General features: G+C 35.9%; 1 protein-coding gene across 2 annotated transcripts in view; it reads right to left on the bottom strand.

Moving 5' to 3' along the window:
- Nucleotides 1-18,391, bottom strand: part of LOC149551417 (adaptin family protein) — a 123,665-nt gene that overhangs the window by 58,611 nt on the left and 46,663 nt on the right. For both annotated transcript variants that reach the window (XM_089786926.1, XM_089786927.1), the window contains one exon: nucleotides 8,852-8,976. In XM_089786926.1, the coding sequence (XP_089643052.1) occupies nucleotides 8,852-8,976 (125 nt within the window). The remainder of the gene's footprint in view (nucleotides 1-8,851; nucleotides 8,977-18,391) is intronic.

The following is an 18,391-nucleotide window of genomic DNA, read 5'->3' as shown; positions in this document are numbered from 1 at the left end:
CATGTATATTGTTAACACTCATATTCAACCTTATTAATATTCCAGCTCAGAGACGGAAGGACTAGGTGTTATCCAAGGTGCTTAGATATCAACTGCAACTCAAAGTTTATAGATCCAAGCCCTTAGCCTATCTTGGAACTATGCCCATAAGGCACTCAAGGTCATTCCATACCCTGTCTTGGGATAGATAGCCATTACTTGGATTTATACAATCCACTCCTTGGTAACATCTTTGCCTTCCCTTCTTAGTTTAAGAGAGTAATAGAACTGAATGTAAATATTTTATATATATAAGGACTGAACCTATATATATTGTATGTTCCCATATATATATATATATATATGGGAACATACAAACTAATTAATGCATGTAGATATTATATACATCTGTATAATATAACTGATATATAATTCTGATGTTATTCTTCTTTATATATATATAAATATATATATATATATAAAGATCATTCTTATAAGATATATTAGATCATTTATAAATACATTATATAATTCAATAAAGATATATATAATCCACAACAAACCACATACCAGTTTCCGTTATTTAAGATCTCCATGGTACAGAATATCTGTATGTTTTATAATCTTTCATTCTTTCATCAGAAATAAATGATAATCCTCTGATCTTTTCGATCATCTCCATCTATGATTCAGACCTCGTATTTATCTATCCTCTTATGATTCCTGGAGATGCTTGTTCATCTCCCTTTATACCCTGCCCAATAGAAAGGATGTTAACAAGCAGACGTGCTTTTTCAGATCGCGCTTTTCCAAGTTTATTCATTATACATGATTGCTTATCATATGTGCCTTTTCAAATCGTTGACCATGTAATCGTGCTTGTTTGATTAGACTATCTTTAATAACCCTCCATTGGCTATTGGTTACTGATGTATATCAACTGCTGTGAATATCGTTTCAGCTTTGGTGATTATCATATTTGTAAACAGCAAATTAATCATTTGATAATATTGGTATTAATAATATTATAAATATAGTACATATTATCAAATGATAATAGAGGTATTAATAACATTATATACAGAGATTAGTTATAATTGGAAAGATTAATAAAAGTATTTTAAATGTCTTTTATTTGGTAATTAAAAATTATTTATTTTTAACTCTTATTTAGAAAGGGGACATGACAGTCATTCCCTCCCAAAACTGCTTGTCCTTGAGCAATGATATGCTTATCCTTATAAGTTAATAATTGAATTCGGCAACTGAACTTAGGATGAATTTTCCTTTAAATAATTAATTTTTGGATGATCTCATAAGGGTGCCCATTGAATTCACAAAATTAATGTTTGAATGATGCCTTGCACTGAAGTCACATATTCTGGCTTATTCTTAGTTATTCTTATCATTCTAGATTAGTCACAAATAAAACCGTTCATTTGAAAATATGAAATATATGGATGAATTTATGAAGACATGAAGGATACACATTAATGCATGAAGACGCAAAGTATATACAGAGCAAACACATTAATGCATGAGGAATAGAGCATACACAAAGTATACCCATTGTTAGATTTTCTTTTTATGGATTAGCAATGATTATTTATCCATGTTTACCTTGCAGGATGGCTAGATCATAGCTCTGATGCCACTTGTAATGTCCCCTAATTGGGTTGTCTCAGTTTTACCAAAATAACATAGATTTGATATTTATGCCCCAAGCTAAGTGATATAAGATATTTGAAGTCAAAAGAACTATTCATTTTTTTAATTGGATTAAGTTATCTATATTACAGAAGTAATTGGTAAAATACTTGCTTGTTATTAACAAAGACCGAGAGGTCTATATATACAAAAGAATAAAGCAATGTCAATATTTATGGTAAGTCTATCCACAACACCAAGCTGTCCTCTGAATTTGACAGTCTTATCAAGACCAAGAGGCTTGGTGAGAATGTCTGCAATCTGATCCGTGGTAGGAACATACTGCAAATGATTGTCCCATCTTCAACCAGTTGTCGTATGTAGTGACAATGAACATCCACATGCTTGGTTCGTTCATGGAAAGACTAGACTTTGGGCTAACTTGATAACGCCTTCGTTATCAACAAATAGAGTAGTCAGTCCTGTTGGTGACATCTGCATATCCACAAGCATCTGATGAAGCCAAACAGCTTCACATCCTACCTTAACAGTCCCTCTGTAGAGGAAAGAGAAACTGTCTGTTGCTTCTTACTGGTCCATGTGATGGCACCAGATCCCAAACTGAACACATATCCAGAAGTTGACTTTTTATCGTCAACAAAGCTTGCCCAATCTGAATCTGTAAACCCATTGAGTCTAGGATTAGGACTTCGAGAGTAAAGAAGTCCATAATCTAAAGTGACATTCACATAACAAAGCACACGCTTTGCAGCCATCAAATGATCAGCCTTGGGAGCTATCATAAAGTGTGAGATGTAGCTGACTGCGAAGCTAATGTCAGGCTTAGTAGCAAAGAGGTAGATGAGGTTGCCTACTATTTGCCTGTATGTAGTATCATCAACGAGAGGATAACCAGACCTAGCTAATAACTTGAGGCCTTTCTCCATGGGTGTAGATAAGAGCTTGCAATCCTGCATACAAAATTTGTCTAACAGAGCCCTCGCATATTTGGACTGAAAGATGAATATACCAAAAGATTGTTGCCAAACTTCAACACCTAGGCAATAATGCATGAGCCCAAGGTCAGTCATATCAAAAGACTGGCATAAATTACGTTTGATTCCCTAAATCAAAGATGTCGAACTGCCAGTGATGATCAAATCATCCACATAAATAACTAGAAGGATGATGTCACTGTCAGTAATCTTGATATACAAATTTGAGTCTGAAGAACTCCTCTTGAAGCCTTGATCATTGAGGTACTTATCAATCTTTATGTACCATGCCCGAGGGGCTTACTTCAAGCCATAGAGAACTTTCACCAATCTGAGAACCTAATGGTCTTTACCAGCAACTTTGAAACCAAGAGGTTGCGTCATGTAGACCTCTCATGGAGATTACCATTCAAGAAAGCACTCTTGACATCCATCTGATGGACCTTCCAGCCAAGTTGTGCTGTCATGGCTAAGACTAATTTGATTGTGCCCATCTTTGCAATAGGAGCAAAGGTCCCCTCATAATCAATGCCCTAACACTGAGAAAAGCTCTTCGCAACTAAACGAGCTATGTACTTATCCAAAGTACCATCAGATTTGTATTTGATTTTGTAAACCCATTTGTAGCCAATAGGTTTCTTCCTTAGTCAAAGATTACAAAGGACCCAGGTGTTATTCTTTAGCAGGCTTGTTCCCACTCTAGAACTCCTTTAGCCTCGAAATATGTTTGAGGTTTAAACACACTATGAATGTTGACCATGAGAGCAAAGTTAACAGACTCTATAGGTTTGCTCTTTTTTCGAGCAATTCTCCCATCAATGAGTTTATCGTCTTGAAGATCAGCAAGTGTCTTAGCCCACCACTTAGGCTGGAGAGGAGAACGACCAACATTAGTATCAGGAGATGCTTGGTGATTAGGTTCCTCATCAAAGGAATTTGGATCAAACTCAAGTGAAGCATCTACAAATCGAGGTGAGCCTGCAAGGGAAGTTGGAGGTGTCCGTACAAGGATCATTGGTATAACTAGAGTTGCAGGAGCTATTGGAGCCCTCCCATCAAGTGGACCTAATGGAAGCCTAACTCCCAAATCATGAGCCTTCATAGGCTGGTTTGTTGGATCAGGAATAGGAGAAACAAGCATGAATGGTCATCGTTGCTCATCAAAGACTACATCACGACCATACAGGAGACGAGATGTCTCGGTGTCGATCAAGCGGTAGCCTTTGTAAAAACTATTGTATCTAGCAAGCATGAGTTTCTGACTCTTGCCATCCAACTTGGTGCATAATGCATCAAGGATCCAAACAAAAGCAAGGGAGCCAAAAACCTTCAAGTGACTGATTCTGGGCCTACGACCTGAATGGGCTTCTTCTAGAGTTTTACCTTTGACTACCACTATGGGTGACAGATTCAAAAGATAAACTATAGTGTTGACTGCTTCTGCCCAGAACTTCTTCAGAACTTGTTTGTGTTCAAGCATGGATCGAGCCATCTCAATGATTGTTTTGTTTTGTTGTTCAACTACACTATTATGTTGTGGTGTGTACGGTGTAGTTAACTAGCGTTTGATGCCATGAGTATCCAAGAAGCTAGAGAATTCATTAGAACAAAATCCCCCGCCCCCCTATTGTCTAATCTAGGAGTAATAATAGATTTCCTAGACTCTTTTCAACTAAAGGTATAAACTTCTGAAATACTGGAAATGCATCTGATTACTTTTTGAGAAAATACACCCACATTTTTCTACTGAAATCATCGACAAACAACAGAAAATACTTGGACCCAAGAATAGAAGGAGTGGCCATAAGGCCGCAAATATCGGCACGAACAAGCTGAAGTACCTGAGAAGCTCACCATGAATCATCATTGGTGAAAGGTGTGCAATGTTGCTTCCCAACCTGGCATGCACCAAGCTATTGAGTCTGAATTTCTGGCAATCTAAGGACAAGCTCATCCTGAGCAAGCTGAGAGAGATAATGCACATTTAAGTGCCCATATCACTGATGCCAAAGTACGCTAACAGAAGACCATCAAGCAGCCATAGCTAAGTCCCGAGAATCACCAAACTCCATAAGCCGAAAAAGACCATGATCCTCAAGACCTACTGCAACAAGACTTAGTCGCCTAATCAGTGATGGCACATTGATGTGAGCTGAAGGTGACATCCAAGTGTGGAGAATGTCGTAGTAACTAACTGACTAAGAGTAGATTTAGTTCCATCCCTGGAACGTAGTACACATCGAGGAAAACGAGATTCCTCCCAGTAGACTGAATCTAAATGTTACCCTTGCTGACAACTGTGTACTCTTCTCCGCCACCAAAAATAACAGAATCTAAATCAAGCTAGTAGTCAGTAAACCAATCTCTGCAGTAGCTGAAATGACAAGAGGCACTTGAATCAATGTACCAAGCAGACGACTTTACATGATTTGTTGGTCTTTTAGCCATGAAGGCGTAAAGGCAAATTCTATCTGCTCAGTGTGCTCTGCACTATTTGCTTTGGGCTACGAACCTGATTGCTTAGATTGTGCAGCTAAGCGTTTCCGACATTCAACCTTCATGTGACCAAACTTGTGGCAATAGTTGCATTGAATGTTCTTCTTCTGGAAGTTGTCTAAAGCTAGAGCAAAAGACTTCTACTGAGACGACTGTTGAAACTTGCCTTTATCCTTCTGAAAGGATTTAGCAGCAAAGGCTTGCTTTGTGGAGCTGGAGCTAGAGCTGCTACCGAACTGTTATTTCCATCGATCTTGCTGAAGAAGTGTACAGAGATCAGTGAACTTCAAATCAACACCAGAAGACGTGATGTTGAGAGTCTCGATAAAATGCTCATAGGACTTTGGCAAACTCTGAAGAGTGATAACCACAATGTCCTCCATCCTACGACTAATGGAAAGCAACTAATCACGGATTTCCTAAATCCTATTTAGGTGAGCTTGGAGCGAGGTTTGCTCATCCATGATAATAAAAAACAGAGTGTTCTTTAAGAAGAAAGCTTTGCTTTTGTTAGAAATGTCATGAAGACCTTTGAGATGTGCCCATATCTCAGCAGTTGTCTTGCCGAATGGAATTTGAGAGAGTTGATCATCAGCTACGGATAATTTGAGAAGCATCACCGCCTCTCAATTATTCAGATCCCATGTATCCTAATCAACACCAGGGGCAGTTGAATGCTTCATAACACTCGGAATAATTTGATTGGTCTTCTGATATTCAAAGATTGCTATGATCCGCTGCTTTCAAGGGTCATAATCCCGACCATTGAATTTTGAGTTGTTCTCAAGTAGAATGTTTTTTAGAGATGCCCTCGCACATTTTTCAATGAAAAAATGTGAAAATCTATGAAGGCACATTTTTTGAGGCAAAAAATGGAAGACCTAGAAAATTTGAAGGACGACCTAGAGGAGAGCTTGGAAAACACAAAAAGAATTAGATTTCTGGATCCACAAGCTCAAAAATCAAGGCATGAATAAAAATTTGACAACAACAGAATTGAGCTCTCGAAAACCCCACCATTGATCAAAAATCAAAAACAAATTCCAACCCCAAAAATTACCCTAGTCGGTGGCTATGGAGGCAAAGAAAGAGCATAAAAAATGGTGATTTCATGTGGTAAACGCCCAATTTTCTGAAACATCACACGAGCATTAGATTTGTAGGGTTTTAGCACCAAAAAACAATGCCACAATTTGCATTGGAGTTCTAGTTGAGAATGCACAAGAGTTTGAATGACGTCATGATTTGCAGAAAAAACTCCCCCTCCCAACAATTGCAAACGTGAGCAGACGACAAAAACAACACTGGGAACACTTGATTTTGATGGGTGTCATGATTGGTAGACAAAAACCGACCAGAGAAATTGTGTATCAGAGATCACGAATTTGTAGATGTGCTAGGCACGAGCTATCAGAATCACGATTTTCAGAAAAGAAAACTAGCTAAAACTCACATTCTTTGCAGATGAATTTCTCAAGAAAAACATAAACCCTAGATGGGCTATAGAGAAAATCTCAGAAAGAAATTCGAAAAAAATTGAGCAAATAATTTCGAAAGAAATTATAGATTTCTTGATAAATTTTGAAGTACTAGCTCTGATACCATATTACAGAAGTAATTGGTAAAATACTTGCTTGTTATTAACAGAGACCAAGAGGTCTATATATACAAAAGAATAAAGCGATGTTTCCTTAGGAAACAATTGTAAAGAATAGAAACATTCTATTCTAACTAAAGAAAGCTAAAAAAGCTAACAGATAACTATAGCTAACTAAATATTAGAAACATTCTGATATTTACAATAGATTGCAAATAGATCACCATTAACTAATAATAGACGATTATCTATTATCGTAATAATCTATATATTCGTTAACGCTCATAGCTAACCTTAGTACTTTTCTAGCTCAAAGAGTCTTATCCAAAGTGCTTAGATACCAACTGCAATGGGCTCCTTAAAAGTTTATAGATCCAAACCCTTAGCCAATCTTGGGACTATGTCCGCAAGGCTCTCAGGGTCGCTGATCCCTACCCTAATTAATACATACTAATTAATAAATACAGATATAAAATACATCTGTATAATATAACAGATATATAATTCCGATGTTATTCTTATTAATAGATATAAATGTTATATATTAGATCATTTATTTGTAATATAATTCAATACATGCATACATATATATATAAACCACATACCAGTTTGCTGTTATTTAAGATCTTTGTGGTAGAGAATATCTGTATGTTTTATAATCTCTGATTCTTTCATTAGAAATAAATGATAATTCTCTGATCTTTTCAATCATCCCCATCTATGATTCCAGTCCCCTTATTTATCTATCCTCATATGATTCCTCGGCAGACATACTTTTTCAGATCATGCCTTTTCAAGTTGATTCATTATACATGAACGCCTCCCCTGAGGTGCCTTTTCAGATCGTTGAACATGTAATCATGCTCGTCCAATTAGTTATCTTTAATCACCCTTAACTGGCTGTTGGTTACTGACGTATATCAACTGGTATTTGTGAATATTGTTTCAGCTTTGGTGATCATCATATTTGTTAACAGCAGATTACAATATCATTTGATGATATTGGTATTAATAATACTATAAATATTGTTATTAATAACATTATATACAGAGATTGGTTATAATTGGAAAGATTAATAATAGTATTTCAATTGCCTTTTATTATTTGGTAATTAATAAATATTTATTTTTCAATCTTATTTAGAAAGGGGACATGTCAAGGTGGTTACGTGAAACAATCTTTTTTATGGAGCCAACAATGATGGAAATTTTTTCACAGCTACTAATATCTATGGTTCCTGATTGGTAGCCACAATCTTCTCAACTAGTGGCTTGAATTTTTTAACAGCATTTGGATTTAGGAGGCTAAGCTGGATGCAATGAAAATAAAAACCAACCAATGAACTAAAATGCAGGTCAGCACTCAAAGCCAACATACTAGTATCAAATCAGTATACAAATAATAGGATCTATACAAATACCCTGCAGCATAATAATTCATTGAATGATGAGCTTGCACCAAAGGAAACACTTTTTCTCAAAATTTCCTATATTACTGTTATCCTTTGAATTTAATATTTATATTCAAATTTCTACATAAAAGAAAGGTGCACTTTTTTCACAAAAATTGAACATACCAACTCATTTTCCTATCCTTCTCTCCCGCATAAATCTGAATATTAAGGGATATGCACCATCTAAATATATTGTTTTCCCTCTTAACTGGTTACAAACATTTAGGCTGAGTCAAACACAATGGTGTCAACTGCAACATCAATAAAAAACATAAAAGCAGCACAAGAAGCAAAACGTCAAGTACAACAAAGACTAAGCCTCTGGTGTCTGATAGTCATGTGCTATGTTTGGACCTTTTGTATTGTTATTTTTAACATAATTATTTTGTTCAGTACCTTTCTTTTTGTAATTATCCTTAAAGCCCCAAATATTCATGTTATATTGTCAAGTTTTTAAAATGTACTTCACAATATTGTTCTGATGTGTTCCTTTACGCATGGTACCACTAAAAGTTCAATACCAGGAAAATTTTGCATATTTCAACTAGTCTTCAATCTTACATAAGTAATACCCTGTCCAAAGGACATGCCTCAACTCCATCTCATTTTTGTTCTTGCAAAAAGGATATATAAATCAAATCACATTCAACATAACTCTCAAAAACAGAAGGCATGAATTATACCTGTTCAAAAGGAAATAGATAACTGGCTTGCTAAGAAGTAGCTCCCTCTCTTTAGATGCTTCTTCTGAAGCATTCCCTTCTAATGTTAAGATTTCTTGAAGAGACGACAAGCAGCTTGCAACAACCTGTCATATCCATCAGATCCAGATAAAGCATTTCAATTCCAATACAAACAAAATCCCATGCAAGAAACCATGATCCAAGTATCATCTTATAGATGATAAAACAATATGAATTCCGTCTAAGACTTAATTGAGATTGTGATGGTGAACTTAACAATAGATTAATCAGATAACAAAGAAAAACTCGGTTGATTTGATGAGGGAATAGCAAATCTCAGTTCCATGTTTGAAATAATGCACTAACAACGCAGAGTCAAAACCCACTGTATATAAATTCATAAAGTAAGAGGAGGACCAAGCATGGCAATTTCCAGATATATACAATTAGCATTGGCACTAAAACATGGAAATTGAGACATTGACGTTGGTGGCATCATTTCCTGCTTAAGGACAGATATGAGGGAAGGTAGAATGGATATGTAAAAATCAACGTTCGTCGTTGTCACAAAGCCTAAAAACACAAATATGAGCAGATGATAGAGTTGCACTGTACTTACAGAATGAGCGCTAAGGAATGAATTCTAAAATTTGGGTTTCAAGAATTACCAATTCAGTTTCTTCAAGGTCTGTAACCAGTTTTCTCAAAAGATTTGATAAGCCTCCTAATTGAAAGTTTCTCATCTGCTACTGTCCATATTATTAAAAATGCCAGAAATATTTGTGGTTGGAAACTACCAAAGACAGAGTACACAGAAAAAGATTAAGTGTTAATCAAATACCAGCTCAACCGAACTCCTCTAAGGTTTAATCATTTAGCAGAACCACTTGCTAAATAAGATGTTATCCTGAAACCAATCAAGTGCAAATGAGAAAAGTACAAATAAGTCTAGTGCTAATTCTAAGTTTAAAAGTGCAATTATAACGTACCATGGAGCTTCACAAATAAGTTTAAAAACCTCGTATCGCTTGGTCATATTTGATAGTTGGGAAAATCAAATGACTAGTAAAAAAGAGCGATCTATAGTGGGTATTCAAAAGTAAGTCGCTCCAAAGAATATGTTAGCAATCATGTCTTAGTGAATAATCTAGGATGTTTCAAAAGTACCAAAATTCAGTGGCACTCCTAGAAAAAGAAGAAAAAAGAAAAGAGGCACACTTCAGAAGAAGATGGCAAAAGACGTTAAAATTCTGATTCGTATTGAATGGATATTCCATGGCTAACTCATCAAAAGGAGTCTTAGCTTGTAGTAATTATCTTAGAGACTTAAGCTTTCTGTTCTCTAAGTACTTTAGAAAATAGTTATTGCCTTAATGTAAGCGGTTGCATACATGATCTGAAAGCAAGAAATAAAGAAACATGCAAGAACAGAACAAACATGAGATGATCCTGAAGAAATATGATCAGGAAAAACCCTAAAACGATAGGATTGTGCCTCCTCATACCACTATCTCCATGTAAGATTCTCAATATAATCAATATTCTTAAGCTCTCCAAGAACATGGTGGGACTTGACAACACTCCCTCAATGCCCCTAAAGATTGTCTTGTCTTCTAACTTGCTTCCACGATTTATTCTTCAACTCTACTCAGATGCACTACATGTTGAAACTCCAAAACTGTAACTAAAATGAATTGTATGACCCTCAAGGAATGTATTTAAAAGAAAACTCCTAAACTGGACTGAATACAGATCCAGATTGGCAGAAGCCTCCAAAAACTTCAAAACTTTCAAGCACGTGAGCCACCTTGGATCCATCTGGGTCTGTCAATTTGTCTAAAACAGAAATATTTGAGATTTGAATAAGTATGAACTTGTTTATGTAACCTATTTTCTGTTGTGCCTGTTTATCTTCAGTGAAACCTGTTTTTGTCTTACATGCTTGTATCAAGCCAAGCCCACCAAGCGTGGATTATTTTCAGCTGTTCATAGTTCCTGGGTGTTTGAATCTCCATAGAATCTCTCTGCATCTTCTATTTATTTGTGATTTGACCTACATTCTTTGTTCTTACTAGTATAGCTTCTTAGAAATTATTGATTCTCTTAGATTGTATATAACTTTGTCATACAAACTAGTATGTGCAATTAATGGCATCAATTGAACTAAATTCAAATATTCCATGGGTCAATTCAGATAACATCCTGAACTAATAATATATCATTATGCCAGAGGAAATAATACAAAAGGTACATAGCGTGTTCAAATTTTTAATGAAAACTAGAACAAATCTGTATCGAATATTGAAATACTTGCAAGAGAACTGCTTAAAACTAGCACCCATATTATCAATTATATACAACTCAAAACACAATCTCAAAAATTTAGAAAGAAATGTCGTAAAAAAATGTTGCAAAGCCTGAAGTGTGAAATGGAAAAGTACTAGCAAGAACCAGCTTTAAAGACACAACAAAACCAATTTTCTAATTACAAAAGCTTGCTGAACATTCATCGGTCTAAAGTTGACCAAGAAAAAGAACATGGGCCTCACCTAATAAGTAGCCTTCCCCATTTGAAATATGATATTATCTGGCATGGAATTTATTGAGGTAATATTGTAATATTAGTTTATAACTAGGATACCGATTCGTCTAGAATGGGCTAGGCTTCTGCATCCGATGCGGACGGATTCTGAATGTGTCCGGAAGCCCTACAGAAACTGGCCGGAAGCCAGCCGCAGGCTCTTGGATGCGTCTGGAAGCCAAGCATCCGAGAGCCTGTGGCTAGCTTCCGGTCAACTTTTGCAGGGCTTCCGAATGCATCCATGAGCCCAGCGGCCAAAAAGGCAAAAAAAAACATTAAAAAACAAATCAAACACTTAAGTTGCCCATTCAACACATGTTGTAACTGCATTTTTTAGGTTTTTTTTCTATGAAACCCTAAAACGACCCTAAAAGTGAATATTGAAGCATTCACAACTCATTTTGGAACTTTGTTTGCACCTACAGCCACTTCTCGTTTGGTCTCTAGTTTGCATTGTCATTGTGAAGCCAAGTTCAGCATTTTCGAAGAGGATCGATCGAAGAGGGAGAAATAGCTTTCTCAAAGAAGTTTAAATCATTCAAGGTAAGTGATCAATCCCATTCTTGAGTATTTTGATGAATTTTTTAGCATTTTTGATGAAATTTTTCAAGTTATTGAAGATTTTTTGCAAGTTTTTTTTTTTTTTTTTTAAAAATTGAAAGATATGTAGAAGCAAGTTTGAGTATCTATTTTAGTAGTTTTTTCTTACTTCTTTCCACTTGTATGCATGATGTTCATAGTTGTTAGGACCTAATTAAAATTTATTTATTTTCTTATAGAATAGGTTGCAAAAAACTAGGCAAGAATGGATACCGGTGGTAATGCTAATCAAAATTCAATGGGGGGCCAAGGAGAGGAATGGACTGATAATTTCAAAATTGTTATAGGTTCTCCTTTGTGGAGACATACAACACGGATATCATAGGTTTTAGGAGGTGGCTCATACTATTGGAAGTGCAATTATTGTCAAAGTAACAAAGGAAAACCTTTCAATAGCTCATATTCCTAAGTGAAACTTCATTTTATGGGCCCTGCTGGCAAAAAATTTGGAATGTGCAAGGGCAAAAATGGTACTAGGATGACTAGTGCAGAAATACTTTCATTTGTAAGAGAACAAAGTTGCTGATGCATTGATCAATAGATCAAAAAAAAGCTACTATCAAGGTCTATCCTCAAAGAGCAAGCTACATGCACCCACTGAACCAATTGCATCCTCCCAACACCCATTCTTGCAAGTACCTGTGCCAACAGAGGATGAGGAAAAAGTGGGAATTTCAACCTGAACAAGAGGCCCATTGTACACCGCATTTAAAATGGAGGCAAGAGACCGCACTGATGAAGCTATTGCACATTGCATCTATGCGAATGGGCTTCCTTTCAACTTGGTGAGATCGCCATATTGGACGGAAATGGTGGCAGCAATCAAAGAATCACCAGCTGACTACACAAGCCAGGGGTATGAAAAGGTGCGTACAACTCTATTGCAACAAGAGAAGACATATATAGGGAAAGACCTTAAACCAATCAAAAAACCTTGGAAAACTTCGAGTCTAACTATTGTGTCAGATGGTTGGAAGGATACAAGTAATCGGCCACTGATTAATGTAATTACAGTTTCCCCCAAAGGGGCAATGTTTTTGAGGGCTATTGATTGTGAGGGGCAAGTGAAGGATTCTGAATTCATTTCTAGAAGATGCAGAGAGGCCATCGAGATGGTGGGTAGTGAGAATGTGGTACAGGTGGTCACAAACAATGCCAAAACTTGCAAGGGTGCGGGTGCTTTAGTTGAGAGTCGATATGAGCATATTTTTTGGACCCCATGCACTGTTCACTCCCTTAACTTCACCATGCAGAGGATTGGCACTCAAATAGATTGGGTGAAGAAAATATACCAAGAGGGGGAGGACATACCGATGTGTGTGACCAACCACCACATGTCCCAATCCTTTTTTAGAACATTCTCCGAATTGGAGTTGCTGAAGGTAAATTGATTTTTTTAAATTACTAAGTTTCATGGATTTGTAATTTAGTTAAAAATTAAGATTTATAATTATATTCTCAATTGACATATTGTTAACTTGCTTAGGTTGCTAAGACCCGTTTTGCATCTCATACAATTGTTATCAGATGACTCCTCAAGGTAAAAGTTGCATTGGGCAAAATGGTCATTAGTAATCAATGAGGCATATCGAAGATCTCAAATTCAGAAAGAGCACAAAGGATCGTGGATTTGATCTTGAATGAGAGTTGGTGAGCTCATGTGGCATATGTATTGGATTTCACCGAGCCCATCAAGACTATGCTCCGTTTTGTTGATACAAATACACCTTGCTTGGGGGATGTGTATGATGGCATGGACACCATGGTTGAGAAGGTAAAACATTCTATACAAGCACATGAGAGTGACCCTACACAATGCAAATCCTTATGCAAACAAGTGCAAGCAATTATCCACCATCGTTGGAATAAGATGACTAGCCTATTGCACCTCCTTGCATATGCCTTATCTCCTAGGTACTATAGTGAGGAGGTAGTTGGTAAGCTGGGTAGAGTTGCACCATTTGCGAATAAGGAGGTTGTTGAGGGGTGCCACAAAGCTCTTACAAGACTCTTCCCATTGGAAGAAATGCATGAAAAAGTGAGGGAAGAATTTGGGTTGTTTGCTTCAGGGTTAAGGCATTCTCCATTTGCACTAAAGGACCAAAATAGAATGGGAGCTATCACATGGTGGTACATGTATGGTCAACCTTTCAAGCATCTTCAACCTCTTGCAATCAAGGTCCTATCACAAGTTTTTTATTTTGTTTTGTAAATTTGTTTTAAACTTTTATATTTACACTTGTATTCTAGAATTTAGTGTTTCACACATTCTTTAAAATTAATTTTCTTTTCATTTGTATGTTTTGTGACAACTATCTAGGTTGCTAGTTCTTCTGCTGATGAAAGGAATTGGAGTACATACTCCTTTATCCATTCAGTGAAGCGCAACCGGTTGGGCTCCAAGAAAGCTGACGACTTGGTCTTTGTCCACACCAACTTGCGTCTTTTGTCATGTAAGAATGATCATTACAAGGAAGGGGCAACAAAGCTTTGGGATGTAGCCCCTGAGTGTGCAGATTTGGATGTAACACTTCATGATCTTATAACAATCATAGCGTGGCACATAGTGTATCTAGCATAAGTGGAACCATGCTTGGTTCAAATGATCTTTCAGCAGTTGGAGATGACGATGAGAATGTGGATTTTCTTGCAGATCCCTATGATTCAGAGTCAGACTCTGATGCAAGTTGATTGAATCTTCAATCATTAACTATGTTTTTATTTTGTTGGAATCTTGAACATGACCTATTAGAACTTATTGTCTAAGACTAAACTCTAATGTTGGACAAGCACATATTGATATATCATATGAATTTTGAAATATCATGAATTTAGATAAAGGGTTAAGTATCTATCAAATAATTTGTTTTTGTATATTTCTTGCATTTCTTTGCATATATTATATATAATATATATATTTTTAATATATATATATACACACGTTTCCTCCCGCATCCGCATCCAAAAAAAAAAAATCCCCGTAGCCACTTCCAGAATCCACTTTGGAATCCACATCCAAATTGGTAACTTAGGTTTATAATGGTCAATTAATTTTTTCGGATAGATATTATCTATTCTTTTAGTTGTCATTAGTTTTCTTAGTTGTCAATCTTATCCTTATTACATGAATTGTTTGTATCTCTTAATTAAGAAGCCTTTCGCTCCTTTGTTAATAATGAATATCTTAGAAATTATTCTCTATATTATTACTTTGCCTTGTTGAAGATGGTAGCAGTGATGGAGATCTTGTGACCTTACCTGTATCATCTGCTTGTTCTTATGGTGCTGCTGTAATTACTTCATGGCTTCTGATTCATTAAAACTTTGTTTTCTTCTATCCACTCATACTACTCTCCTCAGGCTTCTTAGTTGCAGCAATAGAGATCTTTGAATGCCGTCAAAGCATTTGCAATAAGTGTGTGCTGTTTTGTCTTCTCCCGGCAACACATATATTATTTCATCTGGCTTGTCTCTCTTTCCCTTCGTGTCTTATTAGATCACTTGGCATCCCAGTCAGCTCTACATGGCATTTTATTTTAATGGTGGACTCTCTTTGTTCATCGATTCATGAAGGAGCTGTCGGGTTTATTCAAGAGGATGTCATCAGTTTTATATGTTAGCTGTTTGTATCCTTATGGCTCTCAACCTTCAGACTTCCGCGTCGTATTTTTTACTAATTCTCTTTTGCATATCGAGTGGTTTTGCTCTCAGCACTTTTCAGGGGAGATCATCGGGAGTGTTCTATATATATGTTCAGAATATCTCATATGAGTAGCTTTATTTAATATTCATCAAAAATTGGCTCCTTCCATATAGTATGTATTCTATGGGTTTCATAGTATTGTATTGTTGTGCAAAGTCTCTGAGTTATATATTTTCAGTTTCAGTGTGAGGAATTGAATGTATTACAAACATATTTATCAATATCTCTGACTATATGTGATAATCAAGAACAGAGAATTTTTGAGAATCTGTAACTAGATTAAAGATTTCAATAAAAGAGCATTCTTTTGGTGGGCTGCGTTGTTTTTTCCCAGAATAATTGTTTAGTGTTGTAAGTTTGTCTTCTTGTTTCTAATTTTCTGGTTCAAAATTTAACATGGTATCACAGTGGGTTTGAAGCATTTCGATCTTGAATCAGAAGTTATATCATCTTGTTTATTCTTCTTGATTATTTTTCTTTATCAGTGTGTGAAGATAGTGAATGGTTTGAATGTCGAGGACAGGTTAGAGGGATCTTCAAACTTTGCTTATTGGAAGACAAGAGTTCTAATTGCTCTTGAAGAAAATGATCTTTTACACTATATAAATTCTAATGTTACAGAGCCATCTGATGATGCTGATAAAACTCAGTGGAAGAAGAATAAAGTGACGGCCAAAAAGATCATGATTGACTCTGTCAATGATCATTTGATACCAGTGATTTCAAAACTGGAATCAGGTAGGGAAATGTTCAAAACTCTGAAGGATCTATATGAATTTGATAACACAAGTAGAGCTCTTGCTCTAAGGCGTCAACTGCTACACATAAAGATGTAAAGAGGAGAATCTGCGGTCCCTTGTTTCATGAAGATTACAAAACTCAAAGATCAACTTGCTGATATTGGTGAGACTTTTCATGACAACGATCTTGTTCTGTTGGCTATGAATGGTCTTCCTCACTCCTGGGAATCATTCATTTAAGGCATTAGAGGAAGAGATAAACTCCCAAAGTTTGGTCGATCAAGAGCAGATTGCATTCAAGAAGAATTCAGGTTCGAAGCAAGAGGAAACAGTCGAAAAAGTCTTCATGAAGATGATACACATTCTTGTAGCTCATAATTCAAAAGGCAAAGGGAAGAAAGAAAACTTCAAAGGATTCAAAGATAAAAGGTTTGAATCTGCTCGTGACTTCAAGAAAAAGAAATGAGATCTCACTCGAGTCCAGTGCTTTAGGTGTGATAAATTTGGTCATTTTGCAAGAGATTGCAATGTGAGACCAAAACCTCATCATGGAGTTGTTGCAAATGTGTAGAGTTCTTCTCCTCAAAAGGAGTCTAGCATTAATCCTAAAGGTTTTCTTTTTTTGTTTCTGCACTTTCTAGTATTATTCCTACAAAGAGTGATACTTGGTCGATTGACAGTGTGCATCTTGTCACATTACTGAATTCAAGGAACGCCTTTTTGATTTGAAGGAAAAGGACTCTCATTTACAAGTCATCATTGGCAATGATGCTAGTTATTCAGTAAAAGGTGTTGGCTCTAATCTTTTAAATTGGATTATAGTATTCCTCTTCATTTAAGTGATGTGTTATTTGCTTTGGGTATAAAAATAAACCTGATTTCTATATCAGCCTTAGAGAATAAAGGATATCATGTGGCTTTCACAGATGGTAAAATTTTGGCATGAAAAAGTAATTCTGATTTTAAATCAATACATGGAATTGGCATTTGTCATGACAGTCTCTGCAAACTCTCAAATCATCCACTTCATGCACTTGCTTTAAATTCTTTTGAATCGAGTGAATTATGGAACAAGAGGTTTGGGCATTTAAATTTCAAAACTTTGGCCTCTATGGACAAAGTTGTTCTTGGTCTTCCTAAACTAAATCAGGATAATGAAGGAATTTGCAAGGGATGCACTCTAGGTAAGAATATTAAGAGCACTTTTCATAGGAGTGAATCTAGATCTAAAGAAATTTTAGAACTTATACATTCAGATTTATGTGGTCCAATGTGTGTTGCATCTCTTAGTGGATATCGGTATTATATTTCCTTCATTGATGATTTCTCATAGTGTTAGGTCTATTTTCTTAATTCTAAAGAATTTAATGAAATGTTGTCTTGTTTCAAAGAATTCAAAGCTTTTGTTGAAAATATATCTAACAAAAGAATTAATAGCCTAAGATTTGACATTGGTAGAGAGTATGTTTCCAGAATTTTCATAATTTTTGTGTTGAGGCTGGGATTAAGAGGGAGTTATGCATTCCCTATAATCCTCAAAAAAATGGTGTGGCTGAAAGAAAGAACAGGACAATCCTTCAAGCAACAAAGCTGATGATTCAGGATCAAAGTCTTCCTACTTTTCTATGATCTGAAGCTTGCAGGACAGCAGTACACATTCAAAACCATTGTCCTGTCAGATCCTTGACAACATGGCTCCAAAAGAAGCTTTCTCAAGTATCAAATCAAACATTAGTAATTTGAGAGTTTTTGGTTGCCCAATATATATTCACATTCGTAAAGAGAAGAGAACAATGTTGGAACCTTCAAGAAAGGAAGGGGTATTTTTTGGCTATGGTGATTATATAAAAGCATATAGAATTTATGTTCCAGGACAAAAACAAAATGAAATCAAAAGGATGTCACATTTGATGAAA

Source organism: Cupressus sempervirens, chromosome 6 (assembly GCF_028749045.1).
Source record: "Cupressus sempervirens isolate cs-2001-9-10 chromosome 6, ASM2874904v1, whole genome shotgun sequence".
NCBI classification, from domain to species: Eukaryota; Viridiplantae; Streptophyta; class Pinopsida; order Cupressales; family Cupressaceae; genus Cupressus; species Cupressus sempervirens.
Note: the sequence above shows the minus strand (reverse complement) of the source record. Positions and strands in the feature narration are given on the sequence as shown.